Here is a 21265-nt window from a genome sequence, read left to right as displayed (position 1 = left end):
GAAGACAGGTATCTTTCAAGGTCGAGTCTTTTCATCAAAAAACAATATATTTTACTTTTCGTTTGGGTCCTGTGTAAAAACACTTTAAAAAAAAAAAAAGGTTCACCTGTGGTGTGTGTAGGTGTATGGGGAAAGGGGTGGAGGGTGATATTTTTCATTTATGATTTCTAGCTAGTTATTACTGGGATTGTTTCTAAAAATTCATCTAGTATTCAGCAACCCTACTGAGCTCTTATTGATTTTAATAAATTGTGTTGATTCCTTGGGATTTTCTCGGTAGACGATGACACTCGTAACAAATATTGACAATTTTATTTTGCTCCTTCACAATATCTATTATACATTTTTCCTCTTTCTCGTGTTGCACTGGCTTAACCCTCCCGAAGAGCGCTGAAAAGTAACACTGGTAGTTGAAAGCGTACTGGTAGAGTGGTTCTCAATTCCAGATGAACATGAGAATAACCTGGGGTGTCATTAAAAAACATGGCTTGGGCTTCTACCTAGTGAATTTTAAATCTCTGATGGTGGAGCCCAGGCATGAACGTTTTTAAAGCGGGCCTTATCCATCCTCGGGGGGTTGTGAGGCTCAGCCCTGGTTACGAACTGCAGTCCCTTTCCTTTAATAAGGCTCTTTGCTGCCGTTTTCTCATAAATGCTCCATTAGGACTCCTCGCTGCCCAAGCGCACTCTTGGTTCCTTACTTTAAAATTCAGAAGTGGATGCTGAATGCCATCTAATGCCTTTTCACCATCCACCAGGAAGGCGATAGGATCTTTCTTTCTTTATTAGTTATAATGGTTCACACTAATATATTTCCTAATTTTGAACAGTCTTTAAATCGTTAGAATACAGATCTGGATTTGATTTTCTAACATTTAGGAATTTGGTATATTGTTTATAAAAGCCAGATTTGGTCTGCGGTTTTCTTGTTTTTGTTTTACATGCTATCTCTGTCAGGTTTAGTGTCACAGTTAATGTAAGTTTCACAGAATGAATGAAGTTTTCCATCTTTCGCCATGTGCTGGACCTCTTTAAATATTAGAATTCCTGTTTCTTAAAGGCTTGACAGAATTCACTTGAAAAACATCTCCTGCCTTCCTTATTAAACAAAGTTTGGCAAACTTTATAATAGAGCATTAGCACCTCATCCAATCACCCAAATACGTGGTGACTGCTTACAATAAATTGCTTCGTATGCAAAATAGTAGGGTGTTTAGTCACTGGCTTATTGCATCCTGGGAATGGAAGGAAGTGCTTTACAACTCACGAAGGCAAGTCAAAAATCCATGGACCCCCACCAACGTAGTCTCCATTCAGTTAAACGAATGGAACCATTATACACGTACATGGATATGGAAGACCGATAAAGCAGAGGACAGTAATTCCAAATCTCCAAACCTTATGCTTTCCTCATTCCCCCAAGAGCGTCTCTTGGCTTCTATCTTCACAACCACATCCTATTCTAAGCTGCCAAGAATTCCCACCTGGACCCTGAGCAGCAGCCTCCTGACTCACCTTCCCATTTGCACCCTTGCTTCCGGTTCCACCTCAGGGTCTTGCACATGCTGTTCCTTCTGCCTAGAACACGGTCCCAACACCCACATCGATCTACGCCCTTCCTATCTCAGCTCAAGCTCTATTTCCTTAAGGAGATTCCTAAATATTCACTCACTACAGATTAAGTCAGCTCCTTCTCGTTACATGTTCTCATGGTGCTTTGTAACATATCCTTTCTAGCACTTAATGTAGTTTGTAATTGTACATTTACGTGGCCATTTAATTAACACGTCTCTCCCACTAGACTATAAGCTTCGCGAGGACTTAGTCCATATGTGTACTGATCACTACTGTATGCCCAGCTCCTATCACAACACCTGGCACTTAGTAAGCCTAACACACACTGGCTAGCTGAGTGACTGTTAATCCAGGGATGCACTGAAAGAGGAAAATGCCAATCATAGTACTTGTTTCTTTATATGGAGTCCTAAGTCTTCTATACTTGGCTAAATACCATCTAGGGACAGTGACCAAGTAAACTGATGTCATCTACTCACGGGCAGTTACTTACTGACAAGTTAAGGAAAATGGACAACTGTTGTTCTCTTACTTGTAAATTCCTCGTGACATATTTTCAATGTATTTGGCTTTGTCTTGTACTCCACAGTGGTAATGGTAAGTCTTAACACAGGCTTTTATTTCACATCCAATAGTAGCACCGGGCTGACTGCAAAGTGTACATTTCTGTTTAAGGGAAGAGAAAGAATAATCATAAGCAGTATTTCAAAGTTTTTGCAACCTTATTTATTCTATTTTAGCCATATTTCAGCCAAACATTCCAGTTTACAAAGAAAACAGCCAGTTTTCTATGGAAAAAAAATACACCAAACTTACTGTTGAGCATCTAGATTAAATCACGCTGCAATTTAAACCACACTCTGATAGACTTGCTGATATTAAGTCACTCCCTGATGTTTCCATTATTCACCTATACTAACCTTCCAAGGTCTGACATCTAAACATAAACAAGATATTCCTGAATACTGCCAAAGACACCAAAAAATGATACTCTAGATTTTAGTGGTTGGCTTCTCCTCCTCACGGGACTAGGTCCTTGGCTATTATGACTAAAGAATGAGAAGACAGGAAAGCGATTCCCCACGGAGGGACTGCTACCAAGTAGGTAAAAGGGCAGAGGGAGGCTAATGGGGCTGAAATCTTTTCAAGACATCACAAGTTGCCCTAGATCTGCCTTGCCTCAAGAATGTTCTGAGATTAAAAGGGTGATTGTTGACAAAAGAGTTTCATAGTCAAGTAAGTTGGAGGAATGCAACAGATTGCTTGATTGCAGAACTTCTCACAGCCTTTCGGCAAGAAGGAGGGTATAGGAAATAGCTCCCAAAGTATTGAACTCCAGATGCCCTTTTATTTTTGGAGGGGTTGGGGAGCATCTCGATGGACTAATTTCCTTTGGAGCACACTTGGGAGAATGTTAGGTTAGTGAGAACACCAACATTTCACTGTGCAGAGGTAAACAAATAAGTTGACCAGAACGGAACTGTTATCCTGGTCACCTATTTATAGCTGTACAACAACACTGCTCGGTGTGATACGTGAAAGAGATTTTTCCCTTACATATTTTTGTAGTATTACACATTCTGATTCCAAGGAGTTTTGCTTATAAAAGACTAATCAAAGTACCAATAAACTGAACTGGTTTTAAACAGAATAGCTCACATCAACAATCTTCACACCTTCAAAGCTGCAGTTGCACAAAGAAAGGGTCGTTTCTAATGGATTCAGATAAAGCTCAGCAAAGCCTGAAACCACTGGATGAAAGGCTGAAGGCGGACTCACGACGGAGGGGCACGGATTACACTCGCCACCCGAATCCAAGGACCAGACATTAGGACTAGTCTGATATTATAAAATGTGGATGATACAGTCCCACCTGTGAAGTATTCTTACCCCCAAAAATCTTGATACCGAACCTAATCAAGCCTTTACATCTAACTTCCACTTTAAAGACAATCTGGCGAGTAGAGAGACAAGTTAAATGGCATCACAAACAAGCAAACCAACAAATAAAACATATGGGGTATTCTACAGGACAGTTAATTCATTTTCTTCAACAGGCCAATGGCACACGACAAAACAGAAAAAGAAACAACAAAGACAAGGGGCGGGGAAGTGCCCTAGGTTACGTAAAGGATAGAGAACAACCAAATGCAATGTGTGATCCTCCTTTGGATTCTGATTCACACAACTCAACGTTAAAAAGATAGTTTTGAGACAACTGGGGAAATACAAATACGAACTGGGTATTAAATGACACTGAGAACTCATTGTTAATCTATAAGGGGTAATGACACTGTGGTTAGCTAAGAGAATGTCCGACTTTTAAGAGATACATACTGAAGTATGTAGAGGTGAAATGATATGAAGTCTCATCTCTGCTTTAAAACACTTCAAGCAACAAGAATAAAAGGCATAGATGAAACGAGTGCCGCAAATTCTTGATAACTGATGAGTCAAGGTGATGGACAGATGTGTGTTACTAGTCTTTCTAATTTTGATAGGTTCGAAAATTTTCACAATTAAAAAATGTTTAAAGTCATCTCTAGAGACAGTTGCTGTCTTAAAGAAAAGATTTTGCATTCCATTGACATTTTATGATATTCACCAACTGTAAAGGAGTAAGTGATCAATAAAGATGCCAATATTTCTTAAAGCTATTTATTAGTAATTCAGTGTGTTTAAGAACAGGAGACTTAGGCACATTTTATAAAGAAAACTTTAAAGCTATGATAAACATTTTAAGAGACATAACTGTTTATGTGAACTTTAACTAAACAGAAGGCTCTGAAAAAAATCTTTTCCTTTCATTAAAAAAAAAAAGAAAAAAAAAAGAAAAAAAAAAGAATGAGTAACAACACAGGGAAGTTCCCAATGCTCTATTAGGGTTATGGAGTTGTTCTGTAAGCGAGCTTAAATAATATAACATTTTAAACTTAATTAGGTGTGTCACATTCACATCTTCATTTCTTTTATTAAAAGACCCTCAGATACCCTGAAATGTAAATCTCAGTGAAATTCTCTGAAGTAATGAAGTTACATAGAAAGAGGAATAAGTTTCAGTAACATCAGCGTCCTTTATTATATTACAAATAAGTCCAATAGATACTTGCTTTAACATATGAACTACTTTATATTAAATTTTTTGATGACTGCATAAATTTGAGATGTGTTCTAAGTTTAAAGGAGAGAGTCAGAAGAGTAACGTTGCATAGCATAAATATAAAACCACAGACCATTCTTTTTCCTCGCTTAATCTCCTGAAGTACAGTTTTAATATCAAAATCTCCAAATTCTGCCCTTGACGTCGTTGTGAGCTGGACGGTGCCAGACGAAAACAGCTAGAAAAGAAAAATGCAGGAACATTGAACGCTCAGAATTCTTGTGAGAGGAAGATTAAACGACGTAATAACAAGTGTGTTATGTTACTTCAATATCCTGAGAAAGAGGACTTTGCCCTAATAATCAAGTACTGACTCAAATACTTTTAATACATTCATCTGTCGGACTAAACTATAACCCAAAATAAGGACAATGAAATGAAACTAACGCTGTCAGTGTGAAGTCAAGATTAGATATTTTATTCCACAATGCAGATTTCAACAATGTTACCCTGTCATCTCAATTGTTTTATTACGTTTCCACAAAGTTTTTTGGCTTTGTTTTCTTCAGTAGGCTTCAGGCACAGCACAGAACCCAACCGAGGGCTTGAGGTCACAACCCTGAGATCAAGGGGTGGATGCTTAGCCAACTGAGCCACCCAGTACCCTGTTTCCAGAAAGTTTTAAAAAAATAGTTTAAACTGGCAAATTTCAACCATAGATGTAGATCAAAATTACCTGGGGAATTTTTTTTTTTAACTAGACATGTTTGGGATATACTGTAGGGTTGAGTATTTTGGAAAAAGCTCCCAAGGTAAATCTGATACACCTCTCTGGTCAAGAACCTCTGATATAAATAATCTAATTTTTTAAATGTTTATTTTAATTCCTTATTTTGACAGAGAGAGAGAACAAGCAAGCAGGGGAAGGGCAGAGAGAGGGAGAGAGAGAATCCGAAGCAGGCTCCACACCGTCAGCACAGAGCCCAAAATGGGGCTCGAACTCACAAACCTCGAGATCACGACCTGAGCCGAAATCAAGAGTCAGACGCTTAACCGACTGAGCCACCCAGGCATCCCAATAATTTTTAAAACCTAATCATAAATGGGATGAATAATTCAATACAATCAAACTCAAAAATGTTTACGTACACTGTATGTGCGACCTGGATCTAAGGATGCAAAAATATAGTTCTTCTCTTCAAAGAATTAAGAGTCTATTATTAAGGGAGAGGCTCACAAATGAGTAAGTGCAATACAATGTGTGAAGCACAACAACACAGGTATTTCCAAGGTTGTAGTGGACACCGGACACCCCCCTCATGACAGGTTTATAAGCCGAAATTTGGACAGTTACGAAATAGTTAACTACCAATTATCCAGAATATGGTAACTATAATTAGGACCACTTTAAATCCTACTAAGTCATAAAGGCTGTATTTTTAAAACCCTAAAGTTAATGAAGATTTGGGACTACAGGATATACTATTCATAATTCAAAACCACTAACGCTGGAGAGAAAAGTGCCATATTTGGTTACTAGCTAAATGCCTTTCAAAAAAAAAAACTTGGGTTTAAAAGCACATAAAAAGAACCACGCTTACCATGCACTTATAATGTGCAGCTGCCTTCTTGGCGTTAAATATATGCAGTTTTCCTCTGGCTTCATTTTCTTCCTCCCCTACATGACAAAATCCACATTTAGGCCTGGTGTCACTAGGGCTGCTTCTATGTGGAGACCTATCTCTCTGCAAATGTAAAAGGAAAAAAAAAAACACTTAAAAAAAAAAGATCCATCAAAATATGCTATCAGTACCCTCAAGCTTAGTTAACATTTCAAATGATGAGCTTTACCTATAAACACAGTTTAAATGAAATATTCATGGTGCAGCAAAAAGTAAAAATCTCACATTTTCCTACTTACATAGGAACTACTTTCCATTTCATCTGTTCCATGGGAGGATGTAGACCTGGTATCTTCCGACAGCCCTTTAAAATTGGTTTTTCGTGGCCTTCCTTTGCGACTTTTCTTTTTACTTTTAGGTGATGAGGGCTCCAGTTCATGTTCATTAAAACTTTCTTCTAAATCAGCTGCTTAAAAATGAACAAAAAGCTTTACGTGGACCGATCTTAAAATGGGCATTAGTTCATGGGTCCTTAGAATACACATTTCTCCTTAGAATGAAATCGCCTCCAGAAACGAGGAGAAACGGTGTGTGGAATGCTCAATATAGGAACCTTAATGTTTCATATAAATGCAACCAAAATCAAATACCAAAAAAAAACAGTTTTAGGGGCACCTGGGTGGCTCAGTCGATTAAGCGTCCGACTCTTGGTCTCAGCTCACATCATGATCTCATGGTTCATGAGTTCAAGCCCCACATCAGGCTCCACACTGACAGTGCAAAGCCTGCGTGGGATTCTCGTCTCCTTCTCTCTCTGCCCCTCCCCTGTTTGCGCTCTCTTTCTCTCTCTCAAAAAATTAAATAAACTTAAAAAAAAACCAGAAGACTTCAAAAATTTTATTATAATCCTTGTAATAATGATTTCTTTTGGATTTATAATTCTATAAAAATGAGTTTTGTGATCTTGACTGTGCACACAAGCCAGTAAACATTTTCAAACCCTAATTAAAGTCCATTTTTAGAATTAGCTCTTGTATTATTGTTTTTACCATAGGTTTCAAAGAGTTTTACCAAACACTGTTAGTGAAATCAGAACACTTACCTAAGAAAATAATCTTACTATAACTTGGAAAACTAAATGAAAATAAAGTAGGTGTATCTGTGCTGTCCAATATAGCAGCCACGAGCAACAAACAGGTGGTTTTTCACAATTTTAGTCGCTTGTAATTAAACACAATTAAAACTTCAGTTTCTCATTCACACTGACCACATTTCAAGGGCTTATAAGTCGCAGATGGTGAGCTGCATGTATACTGGCCATCGCAGATACAGAACGTTTCCACCATCACAAAAAAGTTCTATCAGGCAGCACTCTTCTAGGATAGCTCCTTAAACTATCATGAAAATCAAATGGGTCATATTCCACAAGGAAGTCATCTATAAATGAACAACAGATCGAGTACTTAAACAAATATTAAGTATGCAAGGAATTTCTAACACAAATGGTAAGAAAGCTATGTTGCAAGTGAGGTATATACTTTAATGGATTAAATAACATTTATGTAGAAGTTTTAGAACTGCATTTCCCAGCAATTTGAAAAGAATTTCTATAATTAATGGAACGGTGTTTCATCCAGTTACTCACTACAAATACTTCCTTTATTGAGGGCCTACTATACATGAGACAAAGTATTTAGTGTTAAAAAGGTATAAAAACCGAATGTTCACTTCTCTTAGGGTCAAACTAAAGACAGTTTTAGGCACAGTTCTAATGCCTTTGTTTTTTCTTTTAACATTAAGTTTTCAATTCCAGGGATTAATTTCTCAATGAGAAAGCATATCAACTTCTATTCATAGATATCAATGTTTCCCAATAAATACTTAAAATTTTTTTATTGTTTTAGAAATAAAAGCATAATCATTATGACAAGAAAAGGGTAATTCAATTAGTATACTTGAATATATAAATTCAAGGAACTGAAGGCATTAGATTGTCTGCAAAACAGTTCATAAAAATTTATATCAATGCAACTTCACATAACTACAATAGGATATGAGGGAGGAAAAAGGGGGGAAAGGTAAAAGTTTTACCAGCAATAAGGTAAATTCATGTGAATAACTTCCTGTGAAGACCGAGAAGTCAAAGATATCTTCTGATCTTAACATTATAGCAAATTTCATATCAAAACACATCACCTACTTTAAACATTGAAACTGACAATTTTTAAGACACAGAATTTCATTAAAGCTGTTAGAATTACTTGCACTTGCCCCAAATTAAAAATTCTTTAAAAAATGAAAAATCATAAGCAAATCTGTCCATCATTCTGGTACATGTTATACAATACATATGATATACAGAATATTGTTACTTACAATGAAAACAAATAATCATTAACATTATAAGATTACATTATTAAACACCTTTAAAGAAATTACTTAACTAATTCCATTATCAGGCCAACATGACTAGTTTTCTACATGGCTTTTTTTTTTTTTTTTTTTTTGCACTAAATATGGAACCACTTGGTGTAAAATTTTAGGGGACTTTAACAGCAATAGTAAAAATCATAAAAGACCGACCGTTTTAACTATACTAAATTTTCAGATTTACACAGCAAAAAAAAGTGATAAAATAAAAAAGTAAACAAATTAGAAGAAACTCTGTTGTAATTGTGAAAAAGGATTAGTATCCTTATGATATAAGCTCATAAGAGATTAAGGCTCCAATTGAAAAATGGACCAAGCAAATGACCAAATAATTCACAGAGTATAAGTAGTTAAACACACTTATAGAAAATTGACTTTTCTACAATCCAAGTGTAAATTAAGTGATCTATCATTTTCATGAATCATAATAGCAGAGTTTAGTTATAAAAAGCTAGAATAACTGAACACAAGATGTGTTAGAAATAAACATCAAAAAGAAGCCTCACAAAAATATTGAGCTTCTGGAGGAAGAGGGTCAACTTTGGAATGTCAGCTCTCACTAACTTAATTTAATGCAACTCTGATAAAATGGTTGATTCCACGGTTTTCTGGAAGAGTAAATTTATGAAATACAACAAGATTTTTTTTAAAAAGACATCAAAATATACAGTAAAGAGACAGCAGTTAAAATACTGGCACAGGAAGAGACTTGTATCAGCAGAAGAGAAAGCAAGGTTGAAAATAGACCCATAAGCATATGGGAATTCTGAGTATAATGGTAGCATTTCAAATTGAGTGGGGAAAAGACATGATGGCATAATTGCTTATCCATTTTTTTAAAACTGAGATTCCTTTCCTCATACCATATAAAAAAATCTAATCATAAAGTAACAAACAATAAATGTAATAGAAGAAAATGGAGGAGAGTAGCTTTTATAATGTTGGGTCAAACACCTAAGAAGTCATAAAGGGAAAGACTGAGATGTGACTAAAAATTAGAAACCTTTGCATGGCACATGCACCATAATCCAAGTTAGAAGACAAATGATAAACTGGGAAATCATTTGCATTTAGTGACGGAGAATTAATACTTCCATTACAGAAATCACTTGCTACAAATCAATTTCAAAAGGACAAACCTCAAGAGAAAAATGCACAAAGGATAGCTGGCAATTCACAGAAAAAAGAAACATGACTAAAAGGAAAAAAAAAATGAACAGAAGTCCAATCTTACTAGAGATGAGAGAAATGGAAATTTAATGTGATAATCAGATTTGCAAAAATTAAAAACTGGTAATGTCCCAGCACAGAGGCAGAAAACTGGACACCCTCATACACTGTTGGTGGGACCATAAACTGGGTACATGAGACAGTACTTTCCCCAATGTTAAAAGCAAACCAAATTTTAAAACTTTACCCTACGGAATCACTTGTATAAGTATACAAGCATATATGTACAAGGAAGATAAATACAGTTTTATCCATGAAACAAATAGATGTAAATGATTTTTGATAGAGAAATCCTTAAATAAACTATGGTTCTATTTATTCTATGGGATATAACGTAACAGTTAAAAAGAAAGAGGTCAAATGGGGCACTTGGGTGGCTCAGTCGGTTAAGTGTCCGACTCTTGATTTCGGCTCAGGTCATGGTCTCACAGCTCATGAGTTCAAGCCCCGCGTCAGGCTCTGCACTGACAGTACAGAGCCTGCTTGGGATATTCTCTCTCATTCTCTCTCTCTCTCTCTCTCTCTCTCTCTCTCTCTCTCTCTCCCCCCCCCCTTCCTTCCTTCCCTCCTCACTTGTGCTCTCTCAAAATAAATAAATAAACATAAAAAAAATCAATGGGGAAAAAGACAAATAAAATGCTTCAGTGGACAAAAATAAAAAGAATGATGTCAATCTGTAAACAACAGTGAAGGAGGTCTGTGATAAATCAGAGAATAAAAAAAGTAAGTAGCATAATAGTATCTATATATACTATGATGCCACTGTATTTAATAAGTGTGCATATACACTAAATATTTGTATGTAGGTAAACAAGGCTCTGGGAAGATATACATCAAACTGTTATTACTAGGTACTCCTAGAGAATGTAACCTTTTTGAGGCCTTTTTGAACTGCTTTAATGTAACAGTATTATTGTACTATTTTATTTCATTTTATTTTTTTATATAATTTATTGTCCAATTGGTCTCCATACAACACCCAGTGCTCATCCCAGCAGGTGCCCTCCTCAATGCCCATCACCCATTATTGTACTATTTTAATTTTTAAGCAATGGATAATATACTACTTTTGTAATTAAAAGAACGTCTCACATCCAATGTGGTGAAAAGAGGGGTAAACTCATCCACCCCTGATGGGAATACAATCTAGCAAAATCTTTCCAGAAAGTAACACGGCAACATGTGTCAGGAACCTCAAAAAGACTGAACCCTTTGACCCGGTGATCATACTTTGTGGAATTTACCCAAAAAGATAACTGAAAATGCACATGAAAAAAATGAGTATGAGGCTAGTCACGGCACCTTCGTTTAAATTTTTCATGGCTACATGGTTACAGTAGGGTTTTCTTCCCCAATTCAAAACTGTGAAGATGTTTTAACATTTTAACATAAAAAGTGTTTTTTTCTCCTTCAATGATAATTATAAAAGAACTCTGCATCAAAGAAGTAAAAATCTTCCTTCCCACCTTTTAATTCTGCCTGCGCGGCGCTCCCAGCTGGCGCCTGCCCTAGCTTTCCTGCTTCCCTTCCTTCTTCCTCCCTCCTTCCCTCTCTCTCCTTCTGCCTCCCTCCTTCCCTCTCTCAAGTAACCACCATTAAGGGCTTTTCTTCTCAACCTCAAGGGTTGAGAGCCTGGTTTTGAACCCTGGAACTGCCACAGACTGTGTGTCCCTGTGTGTCTTCTTACCTGAGACCTACCCCCCAGGGTCCATGAATGAACTAAATGAATTAGTGTAAAGTTACTTAATTTAGAACAGCGCCTGGCACCTAAGACCCTCTCAATAAATGTCAGCTGTTACTTCCTCTGCGCATGCAAACGTGGTTTTTAAAAGGATACACACACAAATGGCATTCTGAGCACACTATTCTGCATCTTGCCCTTTTCTACTTAATTTATAAATTGGAAACACGCCAAATCTCAGAGCTAACATCTGACTTTTGGAGTTCTGACTATGCCAGATGGGCCATGCGGTTTATACGCACGATCTCACCTGAGCCTCACGACCACCACACGAGCTTGTATCTGTCAGCATCCCCATCCCTCATTTTACAGATAAGGAAAAGTTCAGAAAGGTTAAATAAGTTTAGCCAAGGTTACCAAGCTAAGAAGTGGCAGAGCTGGGACCAACCTATGCTAGTGAGAAACCATATGCTTTTAAAGTGGCAATACCCACTGTCATGGAAATACACAATGTCAAGTGCTCCTGGAAGTCAGAAAAAGGACAGTTTCACGTTTGCTCATGTCTGCAGAGAAATGCTCTGAAAGGAAACTTAAGAAACTGACAGCAGTGGCTGCTTTCAGCGAAGGAATCTGGAAACAGACATAAGGGTGGGAGGAAAGCTCACGAACAACGTACACTCATCGGTACTGCTGATTTCTGTACAATGTTCACACACCTAATCAAACAAATGAATGCGATAAGAAAACAAAACCTTACCTTCGTACTCACAGCTCTTATTTCTACAAATCCAGGCTGATAAGGTGACAAAGTGCCACCAAGCATTCCCAACCCTTATGAGCACCGCCCCCTGGATGTCTATGTCACCTTAGAAAGGCCAGGTCCTTCTGTCACTCTTGTGATTGCCACTATGAGGCACAGGAGTGACCACCTTACCAGCACACCAACTCTCCTCCTCCTAGTATTGGAAAGCCCTATCTGTTCCATTACCAATTCTCTTCTAATCACTATTTTTCTCATCTTCCACCTTCCTGGGTTAAGCTCCATTTCCTTTCCTCCCCAAAGTCTCACATCAGTTAACAGTATGAAGTAGAAAGGAAAGGACCCCTGGACAGAAGGTTTCAAAACTGCCACCTACTAGGTCTTAAAACTTGGTGAAGCTAGTTAACACTCACAAGGCAAAGTCTCCTGGCGTATCAAATGGAACTGAGAACACCTTCCTGAAAAGGAAGCCTTAAGAAAACGTGAAAAATGCTTTGTAAACTAGAAAATTCTATTCACTTGTTAGTTATTTCTCTTGTCATACCTTGTGTAGATGGTAAGCTCTCTGTCAAGGGGCTTTTTTTATTGGGGAATTGGCAATTCTCCCACGTGCCCACACCGAGGAGGCACTCAATAAATGTGTGTTAGGGTTATTTTTAAAACAGAAGCAAAATGACAAGCATTAAGGTTGCAGTAAGCGTCACTGCCTCTGCTGGGCGCCTGGAGTGCTGCAACGAAAGGAAGATTGGACGCCCTTCGCCCCGCCTCCTCCAAGGGAAGCGCGATGTGCATTTGCCCTGCACGCTCCAGGTCACACACAAACCTGCTTTCTTTTTCGGTAAAGGTATCAGATAAATGGTTTATTTTATGCATATTTATATGTGTATGCACATAGAAACAACACAACATGCCTCAAAAATAGTCTTTTTTTTTCCAAAATATGTATTTATTTTTGAGAGAGCACAAGTGGGAGAGGGGCACAGAGACGGGGACAGAGGATCCAAAGCAGGCTCTGCACTGACAGGCCGATGGCAGCGAGCCTGATGTGGGGCTCGAACCCACAAACCGTGAGACCATGACCTGAGCTGAAGTCTGACACTCAACCGAAAAAACCACCTAGGCGCCCCCAAAATATTAATTCTTAATTAAGTGTGCTAAAATGAAATATGGCTGGGATTTAGTTCAAAATAATCCAGGTGGAGGAAGCAGGTGAGGGGTGCAGATGAAACAAGACTGGCCAGGAGCTGATGATTGTTAACCCAGGTGATGGGGCTTTTTTTCAAACATGTTTTCATGTATGCTTGATACTTCCTGTACTCAGTTTGAAAAGTGTGCTAAATGAAAGATGAACGCAAACAGTGCCTAGCGCAGTACTTTTTGCACATGGGTAGTCAACAAATCTGCTGAATCAAAGAAAAAATAAGGAGTCAGTTCTAGCAAAGGGCACAATGTGAACACGTTACTCAAATTTCCCAAGTTAAATCACAAATACAATTTAAGTCCTATTATCTTCCAAGGAAGACCACATGAATGTAGTATTTAGTGAGCACTGAACTATGTGCCTGGAATGTTGCTGAGACCCTTACAGACATTATTCCATTTAATCCTTACAATAATTCCATGAGGTAGAGGTTTTTTTTTTTTTTAATTTTTTTTAATGTTTATTTATTTTTAAGAGAAAGAGACAGCACGCAAGCAGGGAGGGGCAGAGAGAGAGGGAGACCCAGAATCCGAAGCAGGCTCCAGGCTCTGAGCCGGCAGCACAGAGCCCGACGTGGGGCTCGCACTCACAAGCCACGAGATCATGACCTGAGCCAAAGTCGGCCGGTCAACCGACTGAGCCACCCTCGCCCCTAGGTAGGGTTTTATTTTAATTCCCATTTTACAAATGCAGCATCCAAGGCTCCAGAGATACTAAACGGCTTGCCCAAGACCACGTACGAGTAAGTAGCAGAGCTAAGATTCAAATACGGATCTGATTTCAGAGCCCATGTTCAACCAGTACACAAAACCGCCTTTCCAGTACTTCATAAATCTATTCAATGCCACAAAACTTAAAAGGGTTTCAAGGACACTGACGTCACATAAAAATCTCCCCATCTTCCACTTAACAAAAGTAACGAAGACTGAAGATGTAACACACTGTAGAGAAACAAAGGGAATGAGCATACTAAGGTAATATTAAAGCAGAATGCACACAGAGGACAGCACACTTTCAACACACCTCTAACAGAACTACAGTGACTCTAGTTCTTGAAACACAAATGGAGTTGTATGATTTGATAAGCAATCTCTAATATAAAGTTTCCAGAAAGTCTGTTAGGGGATCCACCAGGTCCCTGAATAAAATCAAGAGCAGGTCTTCCAAGGTTAGGCACAAAAGATTCCTTTATATACTGTCTTTTACAGTCACCGTAATTGTGGCACTTCTCACTAAGCTATTTTTAAGAAATTTCAGACTTATAAAAAATCCCGTTCTATTAATTCATCATGCTCTACTAACACCCGGTGCAAGACAAGCCACAGGACACAGAAAGGTCACACCCAAATAAGGGATACATTCAAAACCATGCTCTGTTTCAAGCCAAAGAAAAGACATTACAAACATTTCTTGAGCACCCATACCATGCAAAACATTCTATACTGGGTAGCTTAACAAAAATAATAAGCCACAAGTTTGGCTACTTACAATTTCAAGAACCTAAACTGAGCTGAGGTTATGTTTGTAATCACGACTTACAATCTACACATTCTTGCCGCAAATAGCTAACACTCAGCATCTACTCTAAATACTGTTCTCTATCTCATCACAGATTACTTTGCTCCATATACATTATTAAACAGAAAAGCCTTAACCTCTTAATGAAAATGATTTTAAAAGAACCACAAGACATAATCACAGTTCCGTGTAGGTACTCAACTGTTTATCGATGACAACCTATCATGTTAAGGTACGTCTACAATACAGAAGCTAGCATCAGCTACAAACTAGACCTGTTACTGCCAATGTTGGGTATTTAAAAAATACTGCTTTAAAAAAAAAGGTGAAGAATATATCTATTATCTAAACACACGGGCCAAAGGATGGGGCACGTAAGTTGCGGGATTTAATTCTAGGCTTTTCCTGCCCATTTTTAATGCATAAATTCCTATTAAGAGTAAGGGCAGGGGTGCCTGGGCAGCTCAGTTGGTTAAACGTCTGACTTTGGCTCATGATCTCATGGTTCATGGGTTTGAGCCCTGAGTCAGGCTCTGTGCTGACAGCTCGGAGTCTGGAGCCTGCTTCGGATTCTGTGTCTCCCTCTCCCTCTCTCTCTCTCTCTCTGCTCTTCCCCAACTCATGCTCTGTCTCTCTCAAAAATAAACATTAAAAAAAAAAAGAGTAGAAGGGCACTATACCATTTTAAGTGCTCAACGACCACATGTGGCTGGAGGCTATCATAATAGACGGTGCAAATATAGAACACTTCAGTGTCACAATAAGTCCTACTAGACAGCCTTGTTGAACCATTTGTTCTATAGCCACTTGTAAAAAGCCCTGCACCTGAGGTCCACGTCATCCAGCTAAAACCACTGCTTCTCAAACTTTCATGTGCAAACAAGTCACCTGGGATCTAGTTAAAGTGGCGATTCTTATTTAGTAGGTCAGGGGTGGGGCTCGAGATTAGGCGTTTCTAACCAACTCCCAGATGATGCCAATTTTGCTGGTACACTGATTATGCTACTTTCCTCCCCTCCTTGTTGCTAACAGTTACCAGCTCCCAATCATTCCACCCCATGCATCGGATTCTCCTTAGCACATAGCTTACTGCTCTTTCCTCTTTCCAGCCCCTGCTGCATCCTGGGTGATTTCAAAGGCCCATGGGACAATCCAAGCAAGTTCCCTGACCTTCAGTGATGTCCTCCATCAACTACCCAATCCCTATAATCACACCCAGACACCTTTATAACCACCTAAGAAGGATTCTAACCTCTGAACTCACTATGAATCACACATACTTTGGGACCACAAAATGACCGCTTTCCCAAGCACTTTCCTTCTCACTTATCTTCAATCACGCCCCTCCCATCTATTACTTCCTTCCTGTTTCTTCTTTTCCTGCCTTCACTTCCCTATCTAACTTAGATTTCTAACTAGCCACTTTCTCTGTGCTACACACAGGATCCTGAATTGCCGGAAGTCACACAAACTGAGGGTATCATTACATAAATGGTTAGCAACCTTAACTGAACCCTCTACCTGGTCTGGAGCCCATACATTTCTCCAAACTTCCTTTCCCATCTTCACAACTATTCCTGCAAGCTTTCTCCTCTCTCCTTCAACTTCCAGCCCTCCTGCCTCCCCTACATTGTCCCTCACAGAGCAAACAGACGAGAGAGGAACTACCTATCTTCTTCCTTCTCTATTACAATGGAAGTGTCCTCCCATCACAGGGCAATTCTGGTTGTGCACGGAGTCTCCCTCCTTCCTGGAGCTTCAATCTCCTTTTGCTTAACAGATCTTTCTCATAAGCATGTATTTATCAACTAATCCACCCCCCCCACCCCCCACCCCCCCACCCCCCGCCGCCTCCAAAAAAAAAAAAAAAAAAAAAAAGGCCACTAAGTGAAAGAAGCCAAACTGAAAAGGCTACATACTATGTGATTCCAACTATATGACATTCTGGAAAAGGCAAAACTATGGAGACGGTAAAGAGATTTTTGAATTTAATATTTCAAAACAGTTCATATTAGATCAAACTAACATGAACAGACTGAATTATGGCGTATTTATTATTTTAAGTATTAGCAAACTAGGTTATTGAGCCACCGATGGCAAATGATCAAGACACTGCCACAGGTAATCAATTCCTCTTTGCTATACAAACTACTGCAGTATAATTCTCAAAGATAGTCCCTGAAATACAATCCTATAAACCCCAATCATAAATTACAATCATAAAGTAGAACATATGTTTCCCATTAGAACAATGAAGTAATTGGAAGTTCTGTTTCTGACAAAGCACTCAATGTCAAATACAAGCTAGATAAAAGTGATAAATTGTAAAATTATATTTCAAGTTCTACAATATGAGTATATACACACTACGTATATATCAATAATACAAGGGGCCCCAAAGTGCTACAAAAATGTACAACGAACCCCAAATTCAAGACAATTGTATTACAAATTTGAATAATTTAGGAATTTAGGAATCCTTCCAGTTACATGAAAAAAGTCATCTTGAAAAGCAGTAATTTGGATCTTTCTCAATAAATTTCTCAAAGCAAAAAGGTGGCCAAAATTTACTTTACAGTCTGCAGTGACTTTTCTCTACCACTAGATGGTACTATCAGCTTCAGAAATCTACCGAATAAAAGGGGAGCTGCCGACATTAATCACTGTTGGCACCCTCAAGTATTCTGCCCCAGGGTGTTCATATACTCATCTTCATCAGATCCCAGCTCTTAATCCTTGGTTTACCATACATATATGGTCACTACAATTTTAAAGAGAATCCAGGGCACCTGGGTGGCTCAGTCGGTTAAGCATCCAACTGTGGCGCAGGTCGTGATCTTGCAGCCTGTGAGTTTGAGTCCCGCGTCAGGCTCTGTGCTGGCAGCTCAGAGCCTGGAGCCTGCGTCAGATTCCGTGTCTCCCTTTCTTTCTGCCCCTCCCCCACTCTCTCCTGTCTCTCTCTCTCTCAAAAATAAACATTAAGAATTTTAAAAAACACACTGTTAAAATCTGAACCAATGAAAGGTGGGAAAGCTTCCTCTTAACCTTTGAACAAAAGGTTTTTGAACTGAATTCTAGAACTAAATGAGGAAAAAACCAAGGAAAACATAAAGGTTTTTTTCAGTTGTACTTTATCACCTCCGAAATGTTCTGTTGTTAACAGCTGTGGAATCTGTTTACCTTAAAGACAAGTTTTTGCTGAAGATTATATAACCAGCACTATCCTAAAGTAATGGAACCAATCTGGAGTCCCAAAGGGTAGGATACAGCCAAGATCTAAGATATCAAAAAGGGCCACAAACTTTAATATGCTAACACTGATAACTAGGTAAGTCTTTATAAAAGAAACCACTTCCTAAATCAACAGGCTGAAACCATTCTACTGCTAAGCAACGCATTCTCGGAGACTAACAAAAACTAAAGATCTCTAATCTAAATAGAAGGACAGAACAATCTCAGATTAAATCTAAGCCTTTTTATATTGCTAGTGACAGTATCAAAACCATCTGTTTGTAAAGGTACGAAATAAGAATTCAATTTAAGAACTTTTCCATACCGTTTAAAGACCAGGTACAACTTGGCTAACTATATATAAACATCCCTGACCTTGTTTTATCTAAATTTAAGGAGAGATAAACTATAATTTCAAAAGTTAATATATTTTAAAGTTAATGACTTCTTATGAACATCTCTGTATTTTTAAAACAGTACTACAACATGAAAATCTAACAGAAAGCCTGGTGATCACAAAATGTAGTACCAGTGTCCTTCGTTCACACTTTGCGTATCTGACAGCAGCACAGATCCCAATTATGACCTCTGCAATCTACTACCACTTTCGTGATCACAGAAATCCCAAACCCCCACCGTCATGTGTTTTCCTCAAGATAAATACATTCTCAACGTACTCCTTGCAAGAACTAAATTTAGGGGTAAAATTTTCCTTAAAACTTCAGATCATTTCCACTATGTATATTAGTTTGTCCTAACACTTTTCTTAATTCTTTGAAATGTATTCAATACCGAGATACATCTTATGGCAAAAATCGGTACAGAATTCACTCAAATTTCTTCCTGATACTGAGAAGCGGCTGAATGACTTACCTTCAGAGTTATGTGCGGTTTTCTTGTGTTTTCGGCAATACACCCTACAAAAAAATGAAGAAATCAAAAATTATGAAGTAAACAAACGAAATTCGTTTTTCAAATTAAGAAAATGAGCAGTACACTTCAGCCCATTCATAAGCTGGATTCCACAAATCTTATTAAAAGTCCTATGCCATTTCTCTAACCATTAAATTCCTTACCAAAAACACCCTTTACAATGATGATGAAATGCTTTGAAACGGGAAAAACTTTTACAAAAGCCTAAAGTAGGACTGTGAAAAAAAAACTTAAAGAAGTTAAATAATTACATGTAAATTCCTTGTGAAGGTTTCTCTCGTATTTGAGCTTTATCATGCAATGCACAGTGGTAGTGGTACGTCCTGTGACAGGTTTTCACATCACAACCAATTGTGGCTCCAGGACAATGGCACAAAGAACACATCTACAGCAAAACAATAAAATAATTATTACTAGCGTGCGATTTTCCTAAGGCCGTGATGTCAGGTTAGAGGCATATCAATCTCTGTCAAGGAAAACAAACTGGTTATTGAAGTTTTGTAACTAATAATGCCATTTTTCTTGTGTTCTCACCTAGAAATAATTTGAATAAAATTCTACCAGGGGTGTTTTCCCCCATGTTAAACATTGACAAAATTAATGGAATATTATTAATGTCTATTGTTTCACTGTGGCCAAGAGAAAACTTGAAATGTTGCATAGCAGGAATGTAAGCTGTATATAACTTAGCCCTTTCCACAATCCAGATTTTCCTGGAAATGAGTAACTGCAGAAAATGTCTCATACCAGAAACAATTTGTCCTTCACATCTCCACTTAATGAGAATCTCTGGGGAGAAAAACCTCACATACTATTGGGGAACTTGGTAAAATCAATTTCAAGTGAGGGAAGAAGGATAAAAGAATTAAAGTAGATTTTGAAATATCTCAAGCTCTAAAAATAATTTGTGATGTTGATTCTGAAAACATGCTCATCTATTTTAATCTAATCTGTTACTTACCTCCTGCATTATGAATTCAGGCAAATAGATAAAAGAACATATTCTTAAACAGATTTTAATGTATTTACGTTCTAACTTTATTGGATAATTCCTACTGTTGAACTAGCTCGTGCTCTCAATTTAGGAAAAAGCTCTTTTTTAAAAAAGTACATAAGAATTGGGGCACCGAGGTGGCTCAGTTGGTTGAGCGACCGACTTCAGCTCAGGTCATGATCTCACGGTTTGTGAGTTCAAGCCCCGTGTCGAGCTCTGTGCTGCCAGCTGAGAGCCTGGATCCTGCTTCGGATTCTGCGGTTCCCTCTCTCTCTCTCTCTCTCTCTCTGCCCCTTCCCCACTCGTGTTCGGTTTCTCTCTGTCTCAGAAATAAACATTAAAAAAGAATTTTTTTTTAAAGTACATAACAATGATTGCTAGTGGTTCTGATTAACGTATCATAGTATACTGGACTGAGTGGACTTTCAATGAGGCTATCTCCGAAGCTACAAATGCCATGCCAAAACAAATTCACTAGAAGGTAAATCTTAAAAATTGCTGGTTTCTAGATACCTCATTTGGAACCGTTCTCACTCCTCTATTGATTTTAACATAAAGAACACTTACCATCCTAACTTTGGGATCACTTGGCCCCTAAGCATTTTTGGTATACGGAGAGGCTAATATAAATTCCAATAAAATTCCTTATACTTCTTTAAGCAAGTCAGAGCCTCAACCTCTCAATCAAGCTATCATTTAAGAAATACTCCTATTAAGTCAGAAGTAGAAACGTTCTCAAGGCAGGTACACCCCAGAAAGCAGGAGGGCCAGTGCCCATTACTGATACTAGAGAAATACTCCATTTCCTTAAATACAGAAACTTCAGAGTATTACTGTTAAAAAGAAATACTGTGCCAAGTCATCAAGGAGGAAAAGCTGTTAAATACTTTGGGGTGGCTTATAAATTCTTGAGGAAATGCAGCATTTGTAGTGCAGCTTAATTATGAAGTTTTATTATTTTAGCAAATTGTATCTTTCATCAAAAAACAC

General features: G+C 38.1%; 1 protein-coding gene across 5 annotated transcripts in view; it reads right to left on the bottom strand.

The window, feature by feature from the left end:
* PHF6 (PHD finger protein 6) overlaps positions 1 to 21265 on the bottom strand; it is a 46615-nt gene that overhangs the window by 8533 nt on the left and 16817 nt on the right. For 4 of the 5 annotated variants that reach the window (XM_019824320.3, XM_019824321.3, XM_045050587.1 and 1 more), the window contains 6 exons: positions 19533 to 19666; positions 19222 to 19265; positions 6597 to 6766; positions 6277 to 6420; positions 4809 to 4913; positions 2108 to 2241 (listed from right to left, as the gene is read on the bottom strand). In XM_019824320.3, coding sequence (XP_019679879.1) covers positions 2108 to 2241; positions 4809 to 4913; positions 6277 to 6420; positions 6597 to 6766; positions 19222 to 19265; positions 19533 to 19666 — 731 coding nt within the window. The remainder of the gene's footprint in view (positions 1 to 2107; positions 2242 to 4808; positions 4914 to 6276; positions 6421 to 6596; positions 6767 to 19221; positions 19266 to 19532; positions 19667 to 21265) is intronic. The other variant, XM_045050588.1, reaches the window with a different exon arrangement.

Source organism: Felis catus, chromosome X, assembly GCF_018350175.1.
Source record: "Felis catus isolate Fca126 chromosome X, F.catus_Fca126_mat1.0, whole genome shotgun sequence".
NCBI lineage: Eukaryota > Metazoa > Chordata > Mammalia > Carnivora > Felidae > Felis > Felis catus.
Note: the sequence above shows the minus strand (reverse complement) of the source record. Positions and strands in the feature narration are given on the sequence as shown.